General features: G+C 38.7%; 1 protein-coding gene and 1 pseudogene across 2 annotated transcripts in view; one reads left to right on the plus strand and one right to left on the minus strand.

Annotated features, from left to right (window-relative positions):
• The window catches only part of ATL1 (atlastin GTPase 1), a 101,827-nt gene that overhangs the window by 20,633 nt on the left and 59,306 nt on the right, over nt 1-21,888 (plus strand). The window contains exon 2 of one of the 2 annotated variants that reach the window (XM_017849462.1): nt 6,763-6,935. In XM_017849462.1, coding sequence (XP_017704951.1) covers nt 6,902-6,935 — 34 coding nt within the window. In that variant the 5' untranslated portion in view covers nt 6,763-6,901. Of the gene's footprint in view, nt 1-6,660; nt 6,936-21,888 lie in introns of those variants that run through there. The other variant, XM_017849461.1, reaches the window with a different exon arrangement.
• On the minus strand, nt 18,834-19,037 carry LOC108513650 (small nuclear ribonucleoprotein G pseudogene; annotated as a pseudogene).

The raw sequence follows: 21,888 nt of genomic DNA on the forward strand, positions 1-21,888 counted from the left end.
ACAACCTCATTCCTGCAAGAATGGCCATAATTTAAACTTTAAAAAAAAAAAAAAATAGATATTGGCTTGGATGTGGTGAAAAGGGAGCTCTTTTACACTGCTGGTGGGAATGTAAACTAGTACAACCACTATGGAAAACAGTATGGATACCCCTTAAAGAACTAAAAGTAGAAATACCATTTGACCCAGCAATCCCACTACTGGGTGTTTACCCAAAGGAAAATAAGTCATTATATGAAAAAGACAAATGCATACGCATGTTTATAGCAGCACAATTCACAATTACAAAGATATGGAACCAAGCTAAATGCCCATCAATCAATGAGTGGATAAAGGAAATGTGGTATATATATACTATGGAATATTACTTGGCCACAAAACAGAACAAAATAATGGCCTTTGCAGCAACTTGGATGGAGTTGGAGGCCATTATTCTAAGTGAAGTAACTCAGCAATGGAAAACCAAATATTGTTATGTTCTCCCTTAAAAGTGAGAGTTAAGCAATGAGGATGCAAAGGCATAAGGATGATATAATGGCCTTTGGGGATTCGGAGCAAATGGTCAGAAGGGTGAGCAATGAAAGACTGCATGTTTGGTACAGTGTACTCTGCTCCAGTGACAGGTGCAGCAGAATCTCAGACATCACCACTAAAGAACTTATTCATGTAACAAAAAACCATCTGGTCCCCAAAAACTATTAAAATTTTTTTAAAGATTTTTTTAAGCCACAAAAATCAATATATACCCTTACAGGCACTACCTGTTGTGCCTATATGCCTGATGAAGAGAACAGTGTCACATATGTTTTAAATCATTTGTCAACTCAAATCCATTACATAACCTAATTAGGCTTCTTTGACTCATTCTCAAATTGGTTACACACCTTACCTACCCATTGAAGTTACATTTTGCTAACAGGCATCATAATTGTAGTTAGTTTCTGCTTTTTATGATGTTTTGTATACTGTAGATGTGGCTTGTACACACAAGCTATGGCTATACATTATAGGTCTGTATAGTTCTTCCCCTCATACCCCACTCAAGAACTTTCATGCAAGATTGGTGGGAAGAATATGAGAGCTGGGGAATGGGGTGGATTGTAGTGTGATGTGTCCCCACCAGGTTACTTAGAGTGTACGTCCACTGCTTGAACGGGGAAGGCTGGACAGTTAGCCAAGACCATGATGCCCACTGGAGGAGCAGGTGTCCCTGAGGACCCAAACATCTCAGATGGTATCTGAGTACTTACCAAGGAAAACAGTCTCATTGCTCAAACGCAGTAGGCAAAGAAGTTACAGAAAAATTGTTTAAAAGCAGTTTAGAGATGGGAGGTGGCATGGATCTCTAGAGCTGTCCTGCTGCTGCCCAGAAGTGTCCTGTATAAGTCTCACAAACTCATCCACTCGCCGGGCTGGACTTGTCTGAGTCATTCTTCGGTCTCTTGGTTCCCTCCCAGCTTGGGAGAACATTTTTCTATACAATCCTGGATTTTTCTGTTAACATCAACACACTGAAGATGGTAGAGTGCACCTTTGTCTTTTTGGCAAAGTCTTCTGGTTATTTTCCAGTGTGTATTTCCCTTCTTTGTTTAGTATTAGACCCCAAAATTTTTGTTGCATACATGGTATGCAACACATTTTTCATTGATAAAAAAATTTATCAATGAGGTGGGACATGGTATTTGAATGGAGATGATGTGTGCACCTTCTGGATTGTACCCTTAGAGAAAAAGGATATATTCACTTCTTCCCTTTTACCCTTCTGTATGGCTAGAATGAAAATGTGAATGCCCATGCTAGAGCAGCCATCATGGAACATATGATGGAAGCCCCGAGTGAAAGATGGAAGAAGGCATGAAGAACTTCAGTTCCTTCATTTTGTTGTTGTTGTTGTTGTTTTGTTTTGTTTGAGACGGAGTCTCGCTCAGGCTGGAGTGCAGTGGTGTGATCTCGGCTCACCGTAACCTCCGCCTCCTGGTTCAAGCAATTCTCCTTCCTCAGTCTCCTGAATAGCTGGGACTACAGGTGCATGCCGCCCAGCCCGGCTAATTTTTTTTTGTAGTTTTTAGTAGAGACGGGGTTTCACCGTGTTGCCCAGGCTGGTCTCGAACTCCTGAGCTCAGGCAATCTGCCCACCTTGGCCTCTCAAAGTGCTGGGATTACAGGCGTGAGCCACCATGGCCGGCCAGTTCCTTCATATTTTAAAGCCACAGTATTATCCCTGGATGACTTATGCTCAGATCATTTTCATAAGACCAAAATAAATATTTGTCTTATTTCAGCCATTGTAATTTTTATAGCAGCCAAAGCTATATCCTAACTAGTATAGTCCATGATACCACTGAGCTGATGAATTGACCACCATAGAACCAATCTATCTTTAAACAAATTGTTGTATGAACGTAAATGTCATTTTTTGGTTAAGCCATTTTGAGTTACCACCAAAAGCATTCTAATTGACATAAGTATTTTTCTAAGATTGCTATTTATAAAGGGAAGGAGCAAATTGAACCATCAACTATTGAGAAACTTCTGATTGAGGGACCCCTTTACTTTTGATGGAGGAAAATAAGCATGGTGAAAGAACCAATGGAAGAAAAAAGAATTGAGGATACAGGGGGAAGAGAATAGTTTGTGGAGTAACATCCCAGAAGAGTCAAGAAGAGAGAGGATTTAAAGTACTAAAGTTCAAATGGAGTAATACCTTTTCTTCTTTTATTCTGATTTAAAATGAACTTGACCTTTGACTTTTAAAAAACATTTGTATTGAGACATAATTCACATACCATACAATTCACCAGCTTAGATTTTACAATTCAGTGGAGTTTTTTGTTTTGTTTCATTTTTTGAGACAGAGTCTTGCTCTGTCATCTAGGCTGAAGTGCAGTGGCCTGAATCCTTGAACTCCTGGACTCAAGGGATCCTCCCACCTCAGCCTCTTGAGTAGCTGGGACTACAGGTGCACATCACTGCACCTGGCTAGTTTTTCTTTTCTTTTCTTTTTTTTTTTTTTTTAATAGAAATGGGGTCTTTCTATGTTATACAGGCTGATCTCGAACTCCTGGCCTCAAGTGATCCTCCCACCTCAGCTTCCCAACGTGCTGGGATTACAGGCATGAGCCACTGCACCCAGCCTAATCCAGTGGTTTTTAGTATACCCAAAGAGTTGTGCAAAGTTGATTTCATGATGAATTCTAAAACATTTTCACTGCCCCCCAAAGAAACCTCATACTCATTAGCAGTCACTCTCCAATTTCTCCCCAGCCTCCCACTCCTTTCCTCCATCCCTAAGAAACAATTAATATACTTTCTGCCTCTTTAGATTTACCTATTCTATAAATTTCATGTAAATGGAATCATATAATATGTGGTCTTTGTGGCTGGCTACTTTCATTTACTATAATGTTTTCAAGGTCCATCCATGTTGTAGCATATATTGGTACTCAATAACTTTTTATGACCAAATAATGTTCTAGTATATGGACATACTACTTTTGTTTATCCATTCACTAGTTATTTGGCACTGGGATTGTTTCCACTTTTGGCTATTATGAATAATGCTGTTATGGATATTCCTGTAGAAGTTTTTCTGTGAACATGTATTATAATTTCGTTAGAGTATATATCTGGGAGTGCTAATGTATATGGTAATTCTATGTTTAACTTTTTGAGGAACTGCCAGACTTTTTCCCAAAGTGGTTGCACCATTTTATATTTCCATCAGCAGTTTATGAGGGTGCCAATTTCTCCACATCCTCACCAACACTTGTTATTATCTTTTTGATTATAGTCATCATAGTAAGCATTTTTAAACTTATTCTGGAGAAAGTGAAACATTACTGTTCTAAGACTCAGAGTTATAGAAAAGCATTACACTTAGAGAAATATCAGTCCCCCTAGTCCCTACTACCCTCTTACCATTCTTCCATTATTTCTACCCTATTCCCACCCATCTCCCACAGGTGATCAATCTCATTGGTTTCTGGTTTATTCTTGCTGTAGTTATTTTTCACAGATGACTGGATACTTTGTTTCATATCCTTTTCTCTTTCCAGGACTGGTGTACTATTTGCAATTTTTCCTTCACATTTAACATTGTATTCTGGAAATCACTCTGTATTAGCTTATAAAGATCTTCTATATTCTTTTTCACACCTATGTAACATTTTATTGCATATATGTATTATAATGTATTCAACCACTCATCTATAGATGGGCATTTAGGTTGTTTCCAGCATTTTACAATAACAAAAAGTACTGTAATAAATAACCACATATGTTTATATTTTCATAGTATTGAAGGTATTTCTTCAGAGTAGATTAAACTTATGATTTAAAAAATGTGTTCTAGCAATGTCCACTGAAAGGGTCTAGAAACAGTGATACTTCAGCCAGCAATGAGCACAACTAGCACCCACGTCTCGGTTTCTAAACATCTTTTCTCATTAAAAGGAGTCAGAGCATCTTGGAGAAATGGCTATTTTAGTTCTAAGGGAAAATACAAAGGACACCTGAAACATTTTCTTGTACCAGAATACAGGGAACTGCTCAAAGACAAAAAGGGACAATGTTAAAAGGACACACGAGCTGACCCTCGGCCAAATTTAGGGCAATTTAGGCATTAAAAAGAATGGTGATGCATAACACAGTTTTTAACAAAAGTTTCCATTAATTTATAGTGGGACTCAACATAGAAAAGTTGGAGAGGGAATGCCAGCTACTTAATTTAAAAGACATGACATCAAGAGGCTGAGGTGGGCAGATCGCTTGAGCTCATGAGTTTGAGACCAGCCTGGGCAACATGGAGAAACCCCGTCTCTACATACAAAAACAGCCAGGCATGCTGGCGACCACCAGTAATCCCAGCTACTTGAGAGGCTGAGGCATGAGAATCGCTTGAACCTGGGAGGCAGAGGTTGTAGTGAGCTGAGGTCATGCCCCTGCACTCCAGCCTGAGTGACAGAGGGAAACTCTATCTGGAAAGCAAGCAAACAAACAAACAAAATACAATTATTTTAAAGTTTCCATTTAAAAATCACTAATATGAAATTGATTCAGGCAAGGATCAATGAATGCTAAAATCAATGGATGAAAAGTTATTGGCCAACAGTACAAAAAGTCTTATACAGAGGGCTATTTATTTAAGCATTTTTTTGTGTGTATGTGGTTCACACAGTCTCAAAGTATTCACCTGCAGATTACTTACTAATTATAAAGGCAACAGTTTCTTAAAAAATTAATTTCTTTTTCAATTAGGCATAGGTGTTGCATTATATACATTTTTCCTTTTTTTGTGTGTAATCTATTGTACTCTTAAAAATGGGATTCATATGAAAGGGATTTTCAGGCTGGAATGTAAGCTGAGAATGATAGTAAAGGAATATAAGAAGAAAAGCAGACCACACTTCTGTTTTGTTCTATGAACTTGGTTTATAGGTACAGGGATGAGATAATGTCTGTCTTCCCATGTTGTTTCATTAATGTCGTTTCAACGATGTTGAGCACAGACCTCTTTAAAACCATGGTGTAAACTTGGTTATGGTGTTCACAGCTCTGCGGTCACTAGAACCAGTAACTGAAATATAATGCATAAGATTTGGCAGTGATGGGGGAGTTTATTTTCAGATATGTTGATGTTGAAATGTCCGGAGGAAAACAATGTGAGGATAACCTTAGGCAGTTATAAACACACCTCTCATATGATGTCCTCTCTTCTAGAGGGCAGAAGACTAGAAGTATAGATTTGGGAATCATCAGCATGGAGGTCCTGTCTGAAGCCATCAAAGTAAATTACATTGAGAGAGTGTAGCGTGAGGAGTTGCTTACGATTAGGAATTAGCAGAGATCGTGGATCTGGTAATTACAAGGCTGGCAGTGATCTCCTAAGAACCGATCAGTAGAGAGTGTGGGTAACAACCAAATGGCAGGAGGAAACTGTAAGGGATGGGATGATGGTATCTTGAGGTGGAGGTAGTATAAAGGGAGAGTGTTTCCAGGTTACTGAAAACAACTAAGTTTGTAGCAGAGAGAAAGAAAGCAGTGAAAAGGGAAAGATTGAAAATATTTTTTATTTTTTTTCTTTTCCCTTCAAAATTGTCTGCAACCTTTATGGCTGCCAGGGCCCACCCAGACTATGTAGTATGATTTCAGCTCAAATAATTGCTATTGGACTATCAGTCTGGACCTTATCTTTGCAAATCTAGTGGGAAATTTTACCTAGTGGATATTGAGTTACAGATTACAATGAATCTACAGCTTTCATTTATCTTGATCTTCTTGATATAAATTTTGCTATTCTAATTTTAAGACAAACTACTCAGTATACATATACAAAAATGCGTGATACCCTCTTTACTAACATGACCTTGCTTTTAAAATGGAAAAAAAAATGGGTGCCTGGTAGATAAATGCACATTATTTTAGCTACTTTGGCTATACGAATGTTGCCAGCTTGTTTGTGCTAATGTATAACCGTGCTTGAAACAGGTATTTGAACATCCAGAATCATGCAGTATATCGGTTTGTGTATTTCTGATAACGCTGTTAAATTCTTTGAGAGTGGGTGCGAGGGGGGTGCTGTTTATTTGTGTGCGTTTTCCGTTGAAAATGTTGCAGTACATGGTCTATCACTGTCTTCACGCTCTGGGGGTGGGCTGAGGTAGGGAGGGTGTGACGCTGGTATTTGTGTGAACTCGGGCTTGTGATGCTGAGCTTGGTTCATCTGCTTTCTCCTCCCTTTTCCTCCCCACTCCTTCCCACCAGCGCCACAGCAACATCCTCAGAGTCTGAGCGAACTGCGCCCAGCGCGGGCACGGAGCCTCCCACCGCCAGCAACCTGCGGCCCCGGAGAAGGCAGCGAGCGCAGTGACAGCGCCTCACCGCCACCAGGTCCTGGACCACCATGGCCAAGAACCGCAGGGACAGAAACAGTTGGGGTGAGTAGCAAATGAGAACTTCTGCAGCCTGCATGGGGTCTGGCCCTCCGCTTTCTGCTTCAGGAGACAGGGAGGGCCAAGGACTGCTCGTTGCCTGCGTCCACGGCTGGGAGACTGGCCGTAGCCGAGCTGCTCCCTGTTTGGGCGGAGGAACCATGGCCGAGCGGTACCCGCGTCACCGAATCGCGCTGTCGGGGCGAGGGCTGCAGCTTCGCGCAGGCCGGGCCTCCAGCTCCTTCTTCCCCACCCCCCTGCCGCCTCCTCCCAGCATTTGGACAGCACCCACCAGGCGCCTGCGGGGACTTGTGGTTCCGCCTTAGCGATCAGTTGGGAGGAAGGCTATGGGGGTGGGCAGGGGGCTGTTGTTACTCGGCCCCAGAGGGGCGATGGGTCGGGGATCTAGAGCAGGCCAAGCCCCAACCCCCTCCCCGGGAGCCGCCAACTCGCTGGCCCTGCAGGGCGCGGGCTCCCGGCGGCGGGCGGCGCGCTGGAACAATGAGGCGGAGCGCGCGGGGTTCCCGACGGACCGTAGCAGACCAGAGCAACGGGGAGAAGGGCCACCCTCTTGAGAATTCCTGAGCACTGCAGTACTCCTCTTAATTTGGGGGGTAGGTGGGGAAATTGGGGAAGAAGGGGAGCAAAGTTGTGGTTTCCAGCCTTCTGCCCCACCCCGACGCGGTACCCCATTCAGACCAGCCCCAAGGGTGGCTTTGTTCTTTGATTTTACCTTTTGGAGACATTGGGCTCATGATTCAGCACCAGGCCGAGGGGAGGGGAAAGGAGAGGCGAGACCCAGTATGTTCACACCGCGAGTGGGTGGGCGGTGCTCACGCAGGCGGAGAAGAACGGGCGCAGCGATGCGGGAGAAATCGCGGCCCCGCCCGCTTTGCTGCTCCAGACCTAGTTCTGGACGGTTAGTGTGGGCAGGCTGGGAGTCTTTTTGTCGTAGGTTCCCGATTTCTTGCAGTCACAGTGCTAAACTCACCAGCATCTTAGGAACGAAAGCTCTCTAAGGCATTTATTTTATTATCTGAACCAGAGAGTGTCTCAGGCTACTGTGGCTTGGTGGGTAAAGAAATATTTTGTTCATCAGCTTGTTATTTAGAAATTGTTATTTGGAAATAACAGTTGTTATTATTTGAAAAGTTCAGAGCTGCTTGATTCTCTTCCACATCTCAGTGAGAGCTCTTCTATAACTGTTTATTTGACCAAGAGGCACAAATGTAAATTTTAATTAGTTATTTCAGTTTACTTTAATGAAAAGACCGTGTATCTCCTTGCCTCTGATTGTTCTAATGGTCACAGGATCCGGTAGGCAAGGTTTACATTTGGGAGATTATCCAAGGTTTGTGGTAGGCATGGAGAGTTGGAGCGGAGAGATCTGTCATGACTTGGCTGAGTTTAAGAGAAAGTGGTTCCATTTTCTGAGATCATGAAACTTCAGTTTTAACAGATCTGACTATTGCGATACGTTTTATTTGCTTCTTCTGAAATTTAAGTAAGCATTTGCAGTGTATCCCCATTTCCACCCGTTCTCTTGGCCTCTAGAATAGGAATTTATTGAACACACAGAGTTAGGGTGCACATATTCAAGTCACTTTTGGTCTCAATCTCCATGAGTAGTTTGTCTCCACCCTGTTAACAGAGGCATGTGAAAATGTATTCTGAGGATTAAAAATTTTCTCCTTCATGAAGTTTTGGATCATTATTGCACAGAATTTCCTTTGGTTATAAACTTTTCTTTTTTCTCTTTTTCTGAGACGGAGTCTCGCTCTGTCGCCCAGGCTGGAGCGCAGTGATGCCATCTCAGCTCACTGCAAGCTCTGCCTCCTGGGTTCACGCCATTCTCCTGCCTCAGCCTCCTGAGTAGCTGGCACTACAGGTGCCCACCACCACGCCTGGCTAACGTTTTTGTATTTTTAGTAGAGACGGGGTTTCACCATGTTAGCCAGGATGGTCTGGATCTCCTGACCTCGTGATCCGCCCGCCTCAGACCTCCCAAAGTGCTGGGATTACAGGCATGAGCCACCACGCCCGGCCTTATAAACTTCTTATGTAGTGGAAGTTTTTTCCTCTTGGAAACATGGTTCTCACATCAGGTTTTCATAAAAATCACGCAGAGACTTATTAGAAATGCAGACTCTCCCATCTTCTAGCCAGAGCTTTGAAATCAACAGATCTGAAAGAGGGCCTAGGAATCTGCCTTTTAATTAGCATTTTAGGTGATTGGGAAGCAGATGGTCTTTAGGTGTTATTTTGAGAAATACTACCTTGGATTATTTACATTTGATAGAAACATCCCAGATAGTTTACCCAGAAATCATCAGGAAAGTTTCAACTCAAGGGATGGATTAGGAAAAGAAGTACTAGAATCACTATAGTGTTCACTGGAAATTATTATAGAAAAGAAATAGTGGAATTCTGGACTCTTATCTTGATGTTCTATGGAAATGCTTTACTACTCAGATTTTTCTTTGTTGTGAAGTATATATGACATAAATGACTTAGAAAATGTAGTAGATGGAGTAGGAGATAGAAGTTTTGGTAAAGATGTTAGCCCTGTCAGTCTTAATTCCATTTTATTACCAGTATCTAGTAGAATGACTAACACATAGTAGGCATTTAGTAACAGCAATAGTAGCCAACATCATTAAGCTAATGTCATATGAAAGAGATGCTGTAATCCTCATTTTACATGTTAAAAGGTATAGCTAGTAGATGATTGACCCAGGATTCCTGCTCTGGCAGTTTGAATTCAGATTCCCTTATCTTCTATTCTATCTCTTTGTTGAATGGTTAATACCTTCTGTATTATATTATAGAACTACAGTTTCAATGCATATTCATCTGCATTATTGCATTTGATCTTCAACCTCTTAAGTAATTATGTATCTTAGGGCATATCACTATTTTGCAGATAAAAAAACTAACTCAGAGGTGAGTTAAATGATTTGGTGAAAGTCACATATTTGGTAAGTAAAAGGACTGAAATTAGAACCTGAGGTTTTTTCCTAATTTATTTTCTATAACATGATATTGTGGAATGTTTTTATGGAGAGAATGGGGTGGGGTGTGAAGATAATAGAGAAAACAGATCCTCGTAGTAGACAGAGGTCTCTCATGAGAAAAATCTTATGAGAGCTTAAAAAATAAGCCAGTCGGCTGGGTATGGTGGCTCACGCTTGTAATCCCAGCACTTTGGGAGGCCAAGGCGGGCAGATCACAAGGTCAGGAGATCAAGACCATCCTGGCTAACACGGTGAAACCCCGTCTCTACTGAAAAAAAAAAAAAAAAAAAAAAAAAAATCAGCCAGGCGCGGTGACAGGGGCCTGTAGTCCCAGCTACTCGGGAGGCTGAGGCAGGACAATGGCGTGATCCCGGGAGGCAGAGCTTGCAGTAAGCCGAGATCGTGCCACTGCACTCCAGCCTGGGCGACAGTGAGACTTTGTCTCAAAAAAAAAAAAAAAAAAAAAAAAGACAGCGAACTGGCCTTATCTAGCTAAGTAAGTATTTTTCAGACAAGTTAGAAAGAAAAAGGCATCAAGGTAGACAATCCAGAATGGGAAAATATGGTGATTTCCAAGAAAAGGGCAAGAAAGATATTTGCAAAATCAGCCTGAGAGCTAAAATTTAGATAAGGATCCTAAGGACCATATAATAGGTGTTTTTATCTTAGTAGCTAGAGGCCTGTAGGTCTTACAGGGGCCATGAAAGCTAGACAGCAGAAAAGCATCTCTGCTAACTACTAGAATTGAGGGTGATGTTTGAAGACCATACTCAGAGATAAAACTGGGAAGCAAGTCTGAGTAGAACTGAGCATCCTACCACCCGTACCTAAATCTACCCTTAAGATGTTTGAATAAATTTAAGCATATGAAAGTCAATTCTTCCAAAATAGGCATTAGTATTATTATGAATCATTTGAATGTATAAGGGATCTGAGATTCAGAGAGCATAAGTGACTTGCCAGATGTACCATAGTTTCTAGGTTATAAATCTAGTATTCAAATTCAGGGTTGTTTGCTTCCACAGTCCATGTGATGAGGGCAAGGACTAGTATGCCAAAAGGTACCACAACAAGCTTATCTAGGATTAAGCTGATATAAGACATCAATGCTCTATAAATGTGATCACTTGGACTAGATAAGTAGGCAAAGAATGTGCTAGTGTGGAAAATAAAGGGGACAGGTAAGTGTCAGAAACAGTAGCCCAGAAAGCAGTCTTTCACTGCTGGGTTACAGCTTAAGTACTACCAGAAACAAAACAGAAATGCATACTTTGTTTGTTTTTGTCAAAGTTGCTTAAAAACTTGGGATATCACCTGGGAATTTGAGTTTTCTACAATGTGACAGAAACAGATAGTGCGAAATTGCTTTAGAAAAATAGTATTTGCACTAGGCGGGGCGCGGTGGCTCACGCCTGTCATCCCAGCACTTTGGGAGACTGAGGCAGGCAGATCAGGAGGTCAGGAGATGGAGACCATCCTGGTGAAACCCCGTCTCTACTAAAAATACGAAAAATTAGCCGGGCATGGTGGCACACACTTGTATTCCCAGCTACTTGGGAGGCTTAGGCAGGAGAATCACCTGAACCCTGGAGGCAGAGGTTGCAGTGAGCCAAGATCGCATCACTGCACTCCAGCCTGGGCGACAGAGTGAGATTCTGTCTCAAAAAAAAAAAAAAAAAAAAAAAAAAAAAAAAAAGAAGAAGAAGAAGAAAAATAGTATTTTCACTGAACTGCAGCTTTGACTGCCTTTAAAAATCACTACCTTGGCTTCATAGTAAGTGTAGGAAATGCCCAGTTGTTGAAAAGGTGTTTGTGGAAAATTAATTTTTAGGTTTCTGGTTTTGAGGAAAGATTTAAAACAATCTTGAGTGTGCTGTGGTTACCTCATGCTATTCTTTCTTTTCCAATTGGCTATATTCTATTTTTCTTAAAATGAGACTGTTTGTCCCTTTTTACCTACCTCATCTTCTATATACCTAATTCTCTTAAAACAATATAAAATTTCTATTGGGTCTTGGCTGGACACGGTGGCTCATGCCTATAATCCCAGCACTTTGGGAGGCCGAGGTGGGCGGATCACCTGAGGTCAGGAGTTTGAGACCAGCCTGGCTAACATGGTGAAACCCTGTCTTTACTAAAAATATAAAAAAATTGGCCGGGCATGGTGGTGGGCTCCTGTAGTCCCAGCTACTCAAGAGGCTGAGGCAGGAGAATGGCGTGAACCCAGGAGACGGAGGTTGCAGTGAGCCGAGACTGCACTACTGCACTCCGGCCTGGGTCACAGAGCGAGACTCCATCTCAAAGTAAATAAATAAATAAATAAATAAATAAATAAATAAAACAAAAAAAAAACCACTCCAAATTAGCTGGGCATGGTGGTGCACACTTGTAATCCCAGCTACTAGGAAGGCTGAGGCAGGAGGATCACTTGAACCCGGGAGCCGGAGGTTGCAGTGAACTGAGATTGCACCACTGTACTCCAGCCTGGGTGACAGAATGAGACTTCATCTCAAAAAAAAAATAATTTTCTACTGGGTCATACATGTACTGTGTGATGTGTACTGTATATAAGACATGTACTGTATATAAGACATGTACTGTAGATTTTCCTTCCTTACATTTTTTAACTTAAGTTGCCTTCCCTGCATCTTTTCAAATATACTTTTCCTATAGATATATATTTTTTATACTTAACATCTGCTTACCTTGTCTTGATGACTCATGGGTTACACCTTTGTTCCATTTCAGACTCTGCAGCCTTTATTATCTTTACAATCAGTGACTACACTGTAGGCAGAACCTATGATCACCAGGGAAATAATCCACCGTGTGGTACTTCCAGTAATAAAAATAAGATTTTAGATTTGGAGGGTCTTCCTCTTTTACATAAAAATTTCTTATGAAACATATGTATACAAAAGAACATATAAAACATATGTGTTCAGTTTTTTAAAAAGAATGAGCATCTGTGACCCCCAGCCAAAGAAATGGAACATTATCAATATTTTGTCACACCTTGTATGACTCTCCTTAAGGACAACCTGTTTTGTTTTGTTTTTGAGACAGAGTCTCGCTCTGTTGTCCAGGCTGGAGTGCAATGGTGCAATCTCAGCTCACTGCAATCTCTGCCTCCCAGGTTCAAGCAATTCTCCTGCCTCAGCCTCCCTAGTAGCTGGGATTACAGGCGCCCGCCACCATGCCTGGCTAATTTTTGTATTTTTAGTAGAGACAGGGTTTTCCCAGGTTGGTCAGGCTGGTCTCAAACTCCTGACCTCAGGTGATCCACCCACCTCAGCCCCCAAAAGTGCTGGGATTACAGGTGTGAACCACTGCACCCGGCCAGACAACCTGTTCTTATCCCTCTCCAAAAGTAAACACTTTCATTAATTTGAAGTTTCTAATTCGCTTGATAATTTTTACAGTTTAGCTATAAATAAATATATATCCCTAAAAAATACACTATTTAGTTTTACATTTGAAGAGCCTAAAATAAAGAGAACCCGGAGTGTGCATTTTTCCACAAGATATTTTGTTTACTCCACATCCTTACCCATAGTTGGTATTGATAGATCTGAAATGGTATCTCATTGTAGTTTCAGTCTGCATTTTACGGATTACCAGTGAGGCGTGAGCATATATTTATTGTCCATTCATATTTCCTCCTCAGTGTCTGTTTGCCCTTTGCCCATTTAAAAATTATCTTTTTCTTCTTGCTTTGTAGGAGCTGTATACATATTTTTCATGTAAGTCCTTTGCTGATTGTCTTATAGATCTCTTTTACCATTTTGTGCATGACTTTGATCTCTACAGTGTATTTTAACAAATAGATATTATGTGCTTAAGTGTAGTCCATTTAAACAATATTTTCCTTTATGGCTTGTACTTTTTATATTTTTTAAAAATTCTTCTCTTACCTCAAAGTTGTAAAATAGTCTTCTATATTATCTGGTTTAAAAATTTTACACTTCATTTTTTATCAGCTTTTAAAATTTGTGGTAAAATACATATAACATAAATTTTACCATCATAACCATTTTTAAATGTACAGTTCCGTGATACTAGTACACAAATAAAATATTGTTGTATAGCTATCACCACTGTCTATTTCCCGAACTCTTCATCTTGCAAAACTGAAACTCTGTGCCCATTAAACAGTAACTCCTCATCCCTTCTTCTCATGGCTACTAGCAGCCACCATTCTACTTTCTTTAACTATGATTTTGACTACTCTGTGTACCTCACGTTAGTGGAATGATACAGTTTTCTTTTTGTGACTGGCTTATTTCACATAGCAAAATGTCCTCAAGTTTCATCCATATTATAGAATATATCACAACTTCCTTCTTTTTTAAGGCTGAATAGCATTCCTTTGTAATAGCATACCACATTTTTTAATCCATTCATCTGTTGGCAGACACTAGGTTGCTTTCACATTTTAGCTATTGTGAATAATGCTTCCATGTACATGGTGTACAAGTATCCCTTTGAGACCCTGCTGTCAATACTTTTGGGTATATACCCAGAAGTGGAATTGCTGGATCTTATGGTAATTCTATTTTTAATATTTTGAGGAACTGCCATACTGTTTTCTACAGAGGCTGTACTATTTTGTGTTCTCATCAACAGTGCACACAGGTTTAAATTGTTTCACATCTTCGCCAACACTTGTTATGTTCTGTTTTTTAAAAAAATAGTTGTCATTCTAATGGATGTGATGTGATGTGATATCTCATTATAGTTTTGATTTGCAATTAACATTATTATTTCTCTTGTGATTTTTTTCTTTGATCCTTTGTTGTTTAAGAGTGTGTTGTTTAATTGTCACAAATTTGTGAATTTTCCAATTTTCATTCTGTTGCTAATTTCCGACTTGATCTCATTGTGATTGAAGAAAATATCTAGTATTATATCTATCTTTTTTTAAATGTATTGAGATTTAATATGTGGCCTCCCTTATGGTCTATCTGGAGAATGTTCCAGGTACACATGAGAAAAATGTGAGTTCTATTGTTGTTGGCTAGAGTGTCTGTATTTGTCTGTTAGGTCTAGTTGGCATATTGTGTTGTTCGAGTTCTCTATTTCTTTGCATGTCTTTATTTCCTCTTTGTTTGTTTTATCCATTGTTGAGAATAGGATATTGAAGTCTCCAACTATTAGTATAGAACCATTTCTTCTTTCAATTCTGTCAACTTTTGCTTCACATGTTTTGATACAGTATTCCTAGGTACATAGATTTTTGTTATTGTTATATATTCAAATGCTGTATTAAAACTTTTATTAGTATATGATGTCCTAGCCAGGTACGGTGGTATGCTCCTGTAGTCCCAGCTATTCCAGAGGCTGAGGCAGGAGAATTGCTTGAGCCCAGGAGTTTGAGGCTGTAATGTGCTATGATTTTGCCTGTGACTAGCCACTGTACTCCAGCCTGGACAACATAACAAGATACTGTCTCTAAAAAAAAAACCTGTTCTTTGTTTTTTGTTAACTTTTTTGATTTTTTAAAGGCTGTCTTTTCTGATATTAGTATTACCACCTCTACTCTCTTTTGGTTTATATTTACATGGAATATCTTTTTCCACCCTATCACTTTCAATCTGCTTGTGTCTTTGGATCTAAAGCAAAGCTCTTATAGACAGCATATCGTTGGATCATGTTTTTAAATTCATTCTGCCAATCTCTATCTTTTGATTGGAGGGTTTATATCTGTTTACATTTAAAGTAATTACTGATAAGGTGTGACTTCTTTTGTTTGTTTTGCTGTTTGTTTTCTGTGTGTCTTATAGCTTTTTTGTCTCTCATTTCCTGCATTACTGCACATTACTCTCTGTTGTGTTCAGTTGATTTTTATAGTGTAATCTTTTAATTCCCTTATCATTTCCCTTCTAGCTTTTTTATGGTTACCATGGAGATTATATTTAACATTCTAAAGTTGTAACACTCTAATTTGAATGTATACTAGTTTAATTTTAATAACATACAAAAATTCTTCTCCTTTACATGTCCATCCTCACCCCTTTCAGTTTTTGGTATCATAAAATTATACATATTATGTGTCCAAAAAACATAAATTAGCAACTGTTTTTTAAAATGCACTAGTTTCTCAACTGGACATGGTGACTCATGCCTATAATCCCAGCAGTTTGTGAGGATGAGGTGGGAGGACTGCTTGAGCCCTGGAGTTCAAGACCAGGAGTTCGGGTCAACATGGCAAAACCCTGTCTCCACCAAAAAAAAAAAAAAAAGCAAAAATTATCCAGGCATGGTGGTGTATGCCTGTAGCCCCAGCTGTTCAGGAGGCTGAAGCAGGAGAATCACTTGGCCCCAGGAAGTTGAGGCTGCATTGAGCCATGATCATGCCACTGCATTCCAGCTTGGGCAACAGAGAAAGACTCTGTCGAAAAAAAAAAAAAAGAATACATTAGTTTCTTAAATTTTATAGAAAAGAAAATGTGGAATTACAGACCAAAATTACAATTATTATTATAGCAGCTTTTAGACTTATAATTATTTTTTAAAAGTATTAGTCTCTTAAATCATATGGAATACCAAAGATGCAGCTACAAACTATTGTTAAAATAATACTACCTTTAATAATTGCCTATATATTTACCTTTACTAAGATTTTTATTTTGTCATATGGCTTTAACTTACTGTGTAGTGTCCTTTCATTTCAACATGCAGAACTCACTACCTTTAGCATTTCTTGAAAGGCAGGTCTAGTGGTAACAAACTCCAGCTTTTGTTTATCTGGGGATATCTTAATTTCTTCCTCATTTTTGAGGGACAGGGCTGCTGGATATAGGATTTTTAGTTGACAGGTTTTTTTTTTCTTTCAGTGCTTAGACTATGTCTGCCCACTGCTCTTTTGCTTCCAAAGTTTCTGATGCGAAATTTGCTGACAAATCTTGTTAATAATCCCTTATATGTGATGTGTCACTTCTCTCTTGTTGTTTTCAAATTTTTGTCTTTGGCTTTTGACAGTTTGATTATAATGGGTCTCAATGTGGGTCTCTGAGTTCATCCTACTTGAAATTTGTTGAACTTCTCAGATGTCTATCTTTCATCAAACTTTGGAAGTTTTCAGCTGTTATTCTACAAATAATCTCTCTGCCACTTTCTCTTTCTTTTCTTCTTCTGAAACTATTACAGTGTGTGTGTTGGTTCATTTGATGGTGTCCCACAGGTTCCTTAAGCTGTTTTCAGTTTTCTTCAATCTTTTTTCTTTCTGTTCTTCAATGACTTGATAATTTCTATTTTCCTAATCTTCAAGTTTGCTGATTTTTTTTTGTCTGCTCAAATCTGTCTTTGACTCCCTCTAGTGAATTTTTCATTTCAATTATTATATTTTTAAGCTTCTTTTTTTCTTCTTTTAAAGATAGGGTCTCACTCTGTTGCCCAGGCTGGAGTATAGTGGTATGATCAAAACTCACTGCAGCCTCAAAATCCTGGCCACAAATGATCCTCTCACTTCACCTTCCCAAAGTGCTTAAGTTACAGGCATGAACCATCTTGCTCAGTGTGGAATTTATTTTTGGTTTACTTTTAGGTTTCCTATCTTTTTACTGAAATTTCTATTTTGTTTGTATGTCATTTTTCTTGACTTTCTGCAGGTCTTCTGCTGGTTCTTTCAGTATTTATAAGACAGTAGTTTTAAAGTAATTGTTGAGTAGGGCTGCCATGTTGTCTTTCTCTAGGACAGTTTCTGTTTTATTTTTTCCCCCTTAAATGGCCAGTACTTTCTTATTTCTTTGTATACTTTGTGATTTGTTGAAAACTGGCATTTGAAACTAATAATGTGGTAACTCTGGAAGTCAGAATTTCTCTCTTTCCCAGGGTTTGCTATTTTTTCTTTTTGTTTTAATTGTTGTAGGATGTCTCCATGTCAAGGATCAGCCTGACATGTGAACTTAAGATCTTCATGGTCTTTTCTGAGCCTGTGCCTTTCCCTGGGCATATGCGGTAACTAATTTCCCCTATGTATGCAGTTGCTTTTGAATGTCCTAGTCTTTAGTATCTGGTTTCCAAAAGGGGGGAAAAAGAAAAATGAAGGGGTAGTTAGAGGAACTTGCCCTTTAAGTCCCCGGAAAGTCACTTGAGCTAGAGTGGGTGGGGCTTCCAACAATGAGAGGTGGGGTGTGCAACAAGGACAACTCACCTGTATCTGCACCTCCATGATCAGAAGCAGCAATTATCAATCAGAATACACATCTCCAAATTTTGGAAGACAGGGTTCTTTTTCCCACCTTGGCTCCCACAACCTGCATTCAAGCTGCTCCAGGAACACATGTATGGCTGCATATGCCATGGGACTGGGAGATATGGGATGTGTAGCTCCTGCTGAGCTAACAGCTAAAATTGACTGAAATTAACTGCAATTTGTGTCCAAGCTTATCCCTGGAAGTTTCAAGTCTTCAATGGATTCCAGAGTTCTTCTCAGAACTCTTCCCAGTCTCACTTCATCAGATTAAGACTTCATCAGATTTCTCCTTTATTCATAATTATTAGTTTTTAAAAATCACTGGATATTGAATTTTAACAAATGCCTTTCCTGCATTCATTCAAATAATTATATGGTTTTCTTTTCTAGTTTGTTAATATGTTTAATTAGATTAATAGATCTTTTATGTTGAAGTGATCTTGCATTTCTAGAATAAATCCAGGATAGTCATGCTGTATTTCCTTTTTAAATACATTACTGGGTTTGCTAATCTTTAGATGACGATATTTGCAAGCATGTTTACAACTAAATTTCTTTTTTTGACTATTACAAAAGTTTATTTAACAAAAAGTCTAATATGAAAATGTACATGACCTAATTTTTACATCATAGTAAAATAGGACCTTTGGAGAGGCAACATGGATTTCTCTTCTGAACGGTCATTATTTATACTCATTTCAAGGCTTCTAACATGATGGTACTATTTCCTTGTATTACCACCATTCCAATATTGTTCTCCACACATTTATCTATCACAAGATTCATAAAGGGATCAAATCCCCACAATATTCCTCGGACATGTCTGCCACCATTTAATTTCAGTTATAAATTCTTGTTCATACATTTTTTCAACTCCAGAGGGTGAGCTTTGCTCATGGTGTCTTTTCCATGGGCTTACAGGTCACTGAATTTCCTTTCTTGCACTTTCTTTTCTGACTTTGATATCAAGGTAGCAAGGCTGTACTAATTTTATGAGTATGGACATTTCCTTTTTAAAAAAATTCTCTGTAAGAATTCATGTAAGATTAGGATGATCTAGTTTGAGAAAACTAGTCTATTAAACCTCCTAGACCTGACATATAAGATTTTGAACTATTCATTCAATTTCTGTTTTGGTTATAGAATAATTAAAGTTTTCTATTTCTTCTTGAGTCAGTTTTAGTAATTTACATTTTTCTTGAAATCTATCCATTTCATCAAGCTGGCATAAGATTGTTCTGGCATAAGATTGTTCTAAGTTTTCTGTTATTTTCTCTGCTTAATTTTGTTTACGTGTACCTTCCTTAGTATATCTTTTATCATGTGATTTCTCCTTTTTTCTTTTCTATTTATTTAATTTCTGTGCATCTATATTATTATACTTTCTTTTGGTTTATTCTATATTTTATTCTTTGTAACTTAAGAAGTTGGATACTGAGCTCATACATTTTCAGCTTTTCTTCTTTTTCTGATCTATGCATTTAAGGCTGTAAGTTTTTTCTACATAACAATTTTGCTGTATCCTATATATGTTGATATGTAGTAGATTTATTATTGTTCAGTTTTAAGTATTTTAATGTGTAATTTTAGTCCATTCTCATCCTGTAATAAGGACATACCCTAGACTAGGTAATTTATAAAGGAATTATAGAGGTTTAATTATAGAGGTTTAATTGACTCACAGTTCTACATGACTGGGGAGGCCTCAGAAAACTTAAAATCATGGCATACGGGGAAGCAAACACATCCTTCTTCACGTAGTGGCAGGAGAGAGAAGCGCAGAGCTAATGGGGTAAAAGTGCCTTACAAAACCATTAGATCTCATGAGAACTCACTCACTATCATGAGAACAACATGGGGGAAACACCCCCATGATCTAATCACCTCCCACGAGGCCCCTCCCCCAACACATGGAAATTACAATTAGGATTACGATTCAAGGTGACATTTGGGTGGGGACGCAGAGCCAGACCATATCATTGTCCATAATATTTTTTTTTTACTCATGAATGTGGCAAAAGTATGTTTTTTTCTAAATTAATGTTTTGTTATCAATTTCATACTTTATTTTATTATAGTCAGAATATGTGTTGTATAGCACCACTTTCTATGGTGATGGAAATGTTTTGTGTCTGCACTGTCCAGTATGGTAGTCACTAGTCATATGTGGCTATTGAGCACTTGAATGTGGCTAGTGAGAACGAGGACCAAATACACTTAATTTTTGATTGATTTAAATAGTCACATATGGGTACTGGCTACAATATTGAGCAGTTCATGTTTATAGAACACCCATGCTTTGAGCTTGGTTGAAATTTGATTTATGTACTAATGCATTTTTAATTTTTATAAATATCCCATGTGCATTTGAAAAGCATTTCATGTTTTCTGATTTTTGATGCAGTATGCAATATATGTCCATTAGCTCAAACCTACTAAATGTATTGTTCATATCTTCTATACTCTGATTTTGGACTGCTTGATCTACCAAATACTGATATCTGATAGATACTTTAAAGTTCTCAGATAAGTTTTTTAAAAAAACATGAAGTGCATTTGTCAATTTCCCCTTCTGTTCTGTTATTTTGCTCATAGACCTTTGAGCTATGTTAAGTGCACACAAATGTGGAATTGTTATATCTTCCTAATGAGTTTAACCTTTTATTTTTTATGCCACAAACCTCTTTATCTCTCATGATGCTTTTTGCCCCAAAGTCTTTTTTATCTGATATTAATGTAGATGCTTTATATTTCTTTTGCTGGTTTAGTTTCTGGTACTACTGAGCTGGGATAGCTGGGGAAGGAGACTGACTGATATCCATAAAATGAGTCACCTTGTGTACCTAATTACCTTGAGGGTCCTCAGCAGTGAATGCCCTTTGGAGGACATTCACCTGGGACTGAATATCCTTATATTCCATGCCTGTTCCAAAGCTGTATCACATACTTTTTCCAAGTGCCTGACTATCTGGTGGAAGTGTTAGCTATTGTCCACAAATTGGTGTAGTTCCGTGCCTTTGCCATGTGCTGCAAGTCTCATGGCTGCTGTCAGTTCACATATCTATTCTTTCTGTTAGAAGGCAATAATGGCTTTTCCTTCACCCTGTCTTCCAAATGTCATTAATGCTTTTCATTGGCAAAATCTAAACAAGAGCTCTCCAAGAATGGATTGTAAGAATTGTAGTGCCGTAGTTTCACAGTCTCTGCAGTATATTTCCAATCTTTGCAATGTAGAGAAGAGCTTAGAATGATGGAGATAGAATTGAGCATGACACAGACAAAATTCAGCACAAAGAGTAATCATCCATTTTCAATATAGCTGACTCAAAGATGATTAAAGGACTAGGTATTTCTTTAGAAAACAACTGTGTCTAAAACTGACTTTTTTCCAGTGACTACAAAGCTATATGTATTTGTTTTCTTAGTGGGAATTATGCCTTCCATCTGTTTTCTTAAAACATGTGAACATATTTTCTTATGATGAGGTTTTTTCTATACCATGATTTTGAATGGCTCCATATCTTGTATAATAGAACTGTGACATAATTTATTTACAGTATCCTACAGTTAGACATTTAGATTGTTTCCAATTTGTCACTATGTAAATAATGTTGTTATGAACCTCTATGTAAATAAATACACATGGAATTGTTTTATTAAAAGGTATGTGTATTTTTAAGTGTTTTTCATTGTTTTCAATACTGTGTGTGTGTGTGTGTGTGTGTGTGTGTGCGTGTGTATATATATA

The sequence above is a fragment of the Rhinopithecus bieti genome, unplaced genomic scaffold (genome assembly GCF_001698545.2).
Source record: "Rhinopithecus bieti isolate Rb0 unplaced genomic scaffold, ASM169854v2 scaffold_29928, whole genome shotgun sequence".
NCBI classification, from domain to species: domain Eukaryota; kingdom Metazoa; phylum Chordata; class Mammalia; order Primates; family Cercopithecidae; genus Rhinopithecus; species Rhinopithecus bieti.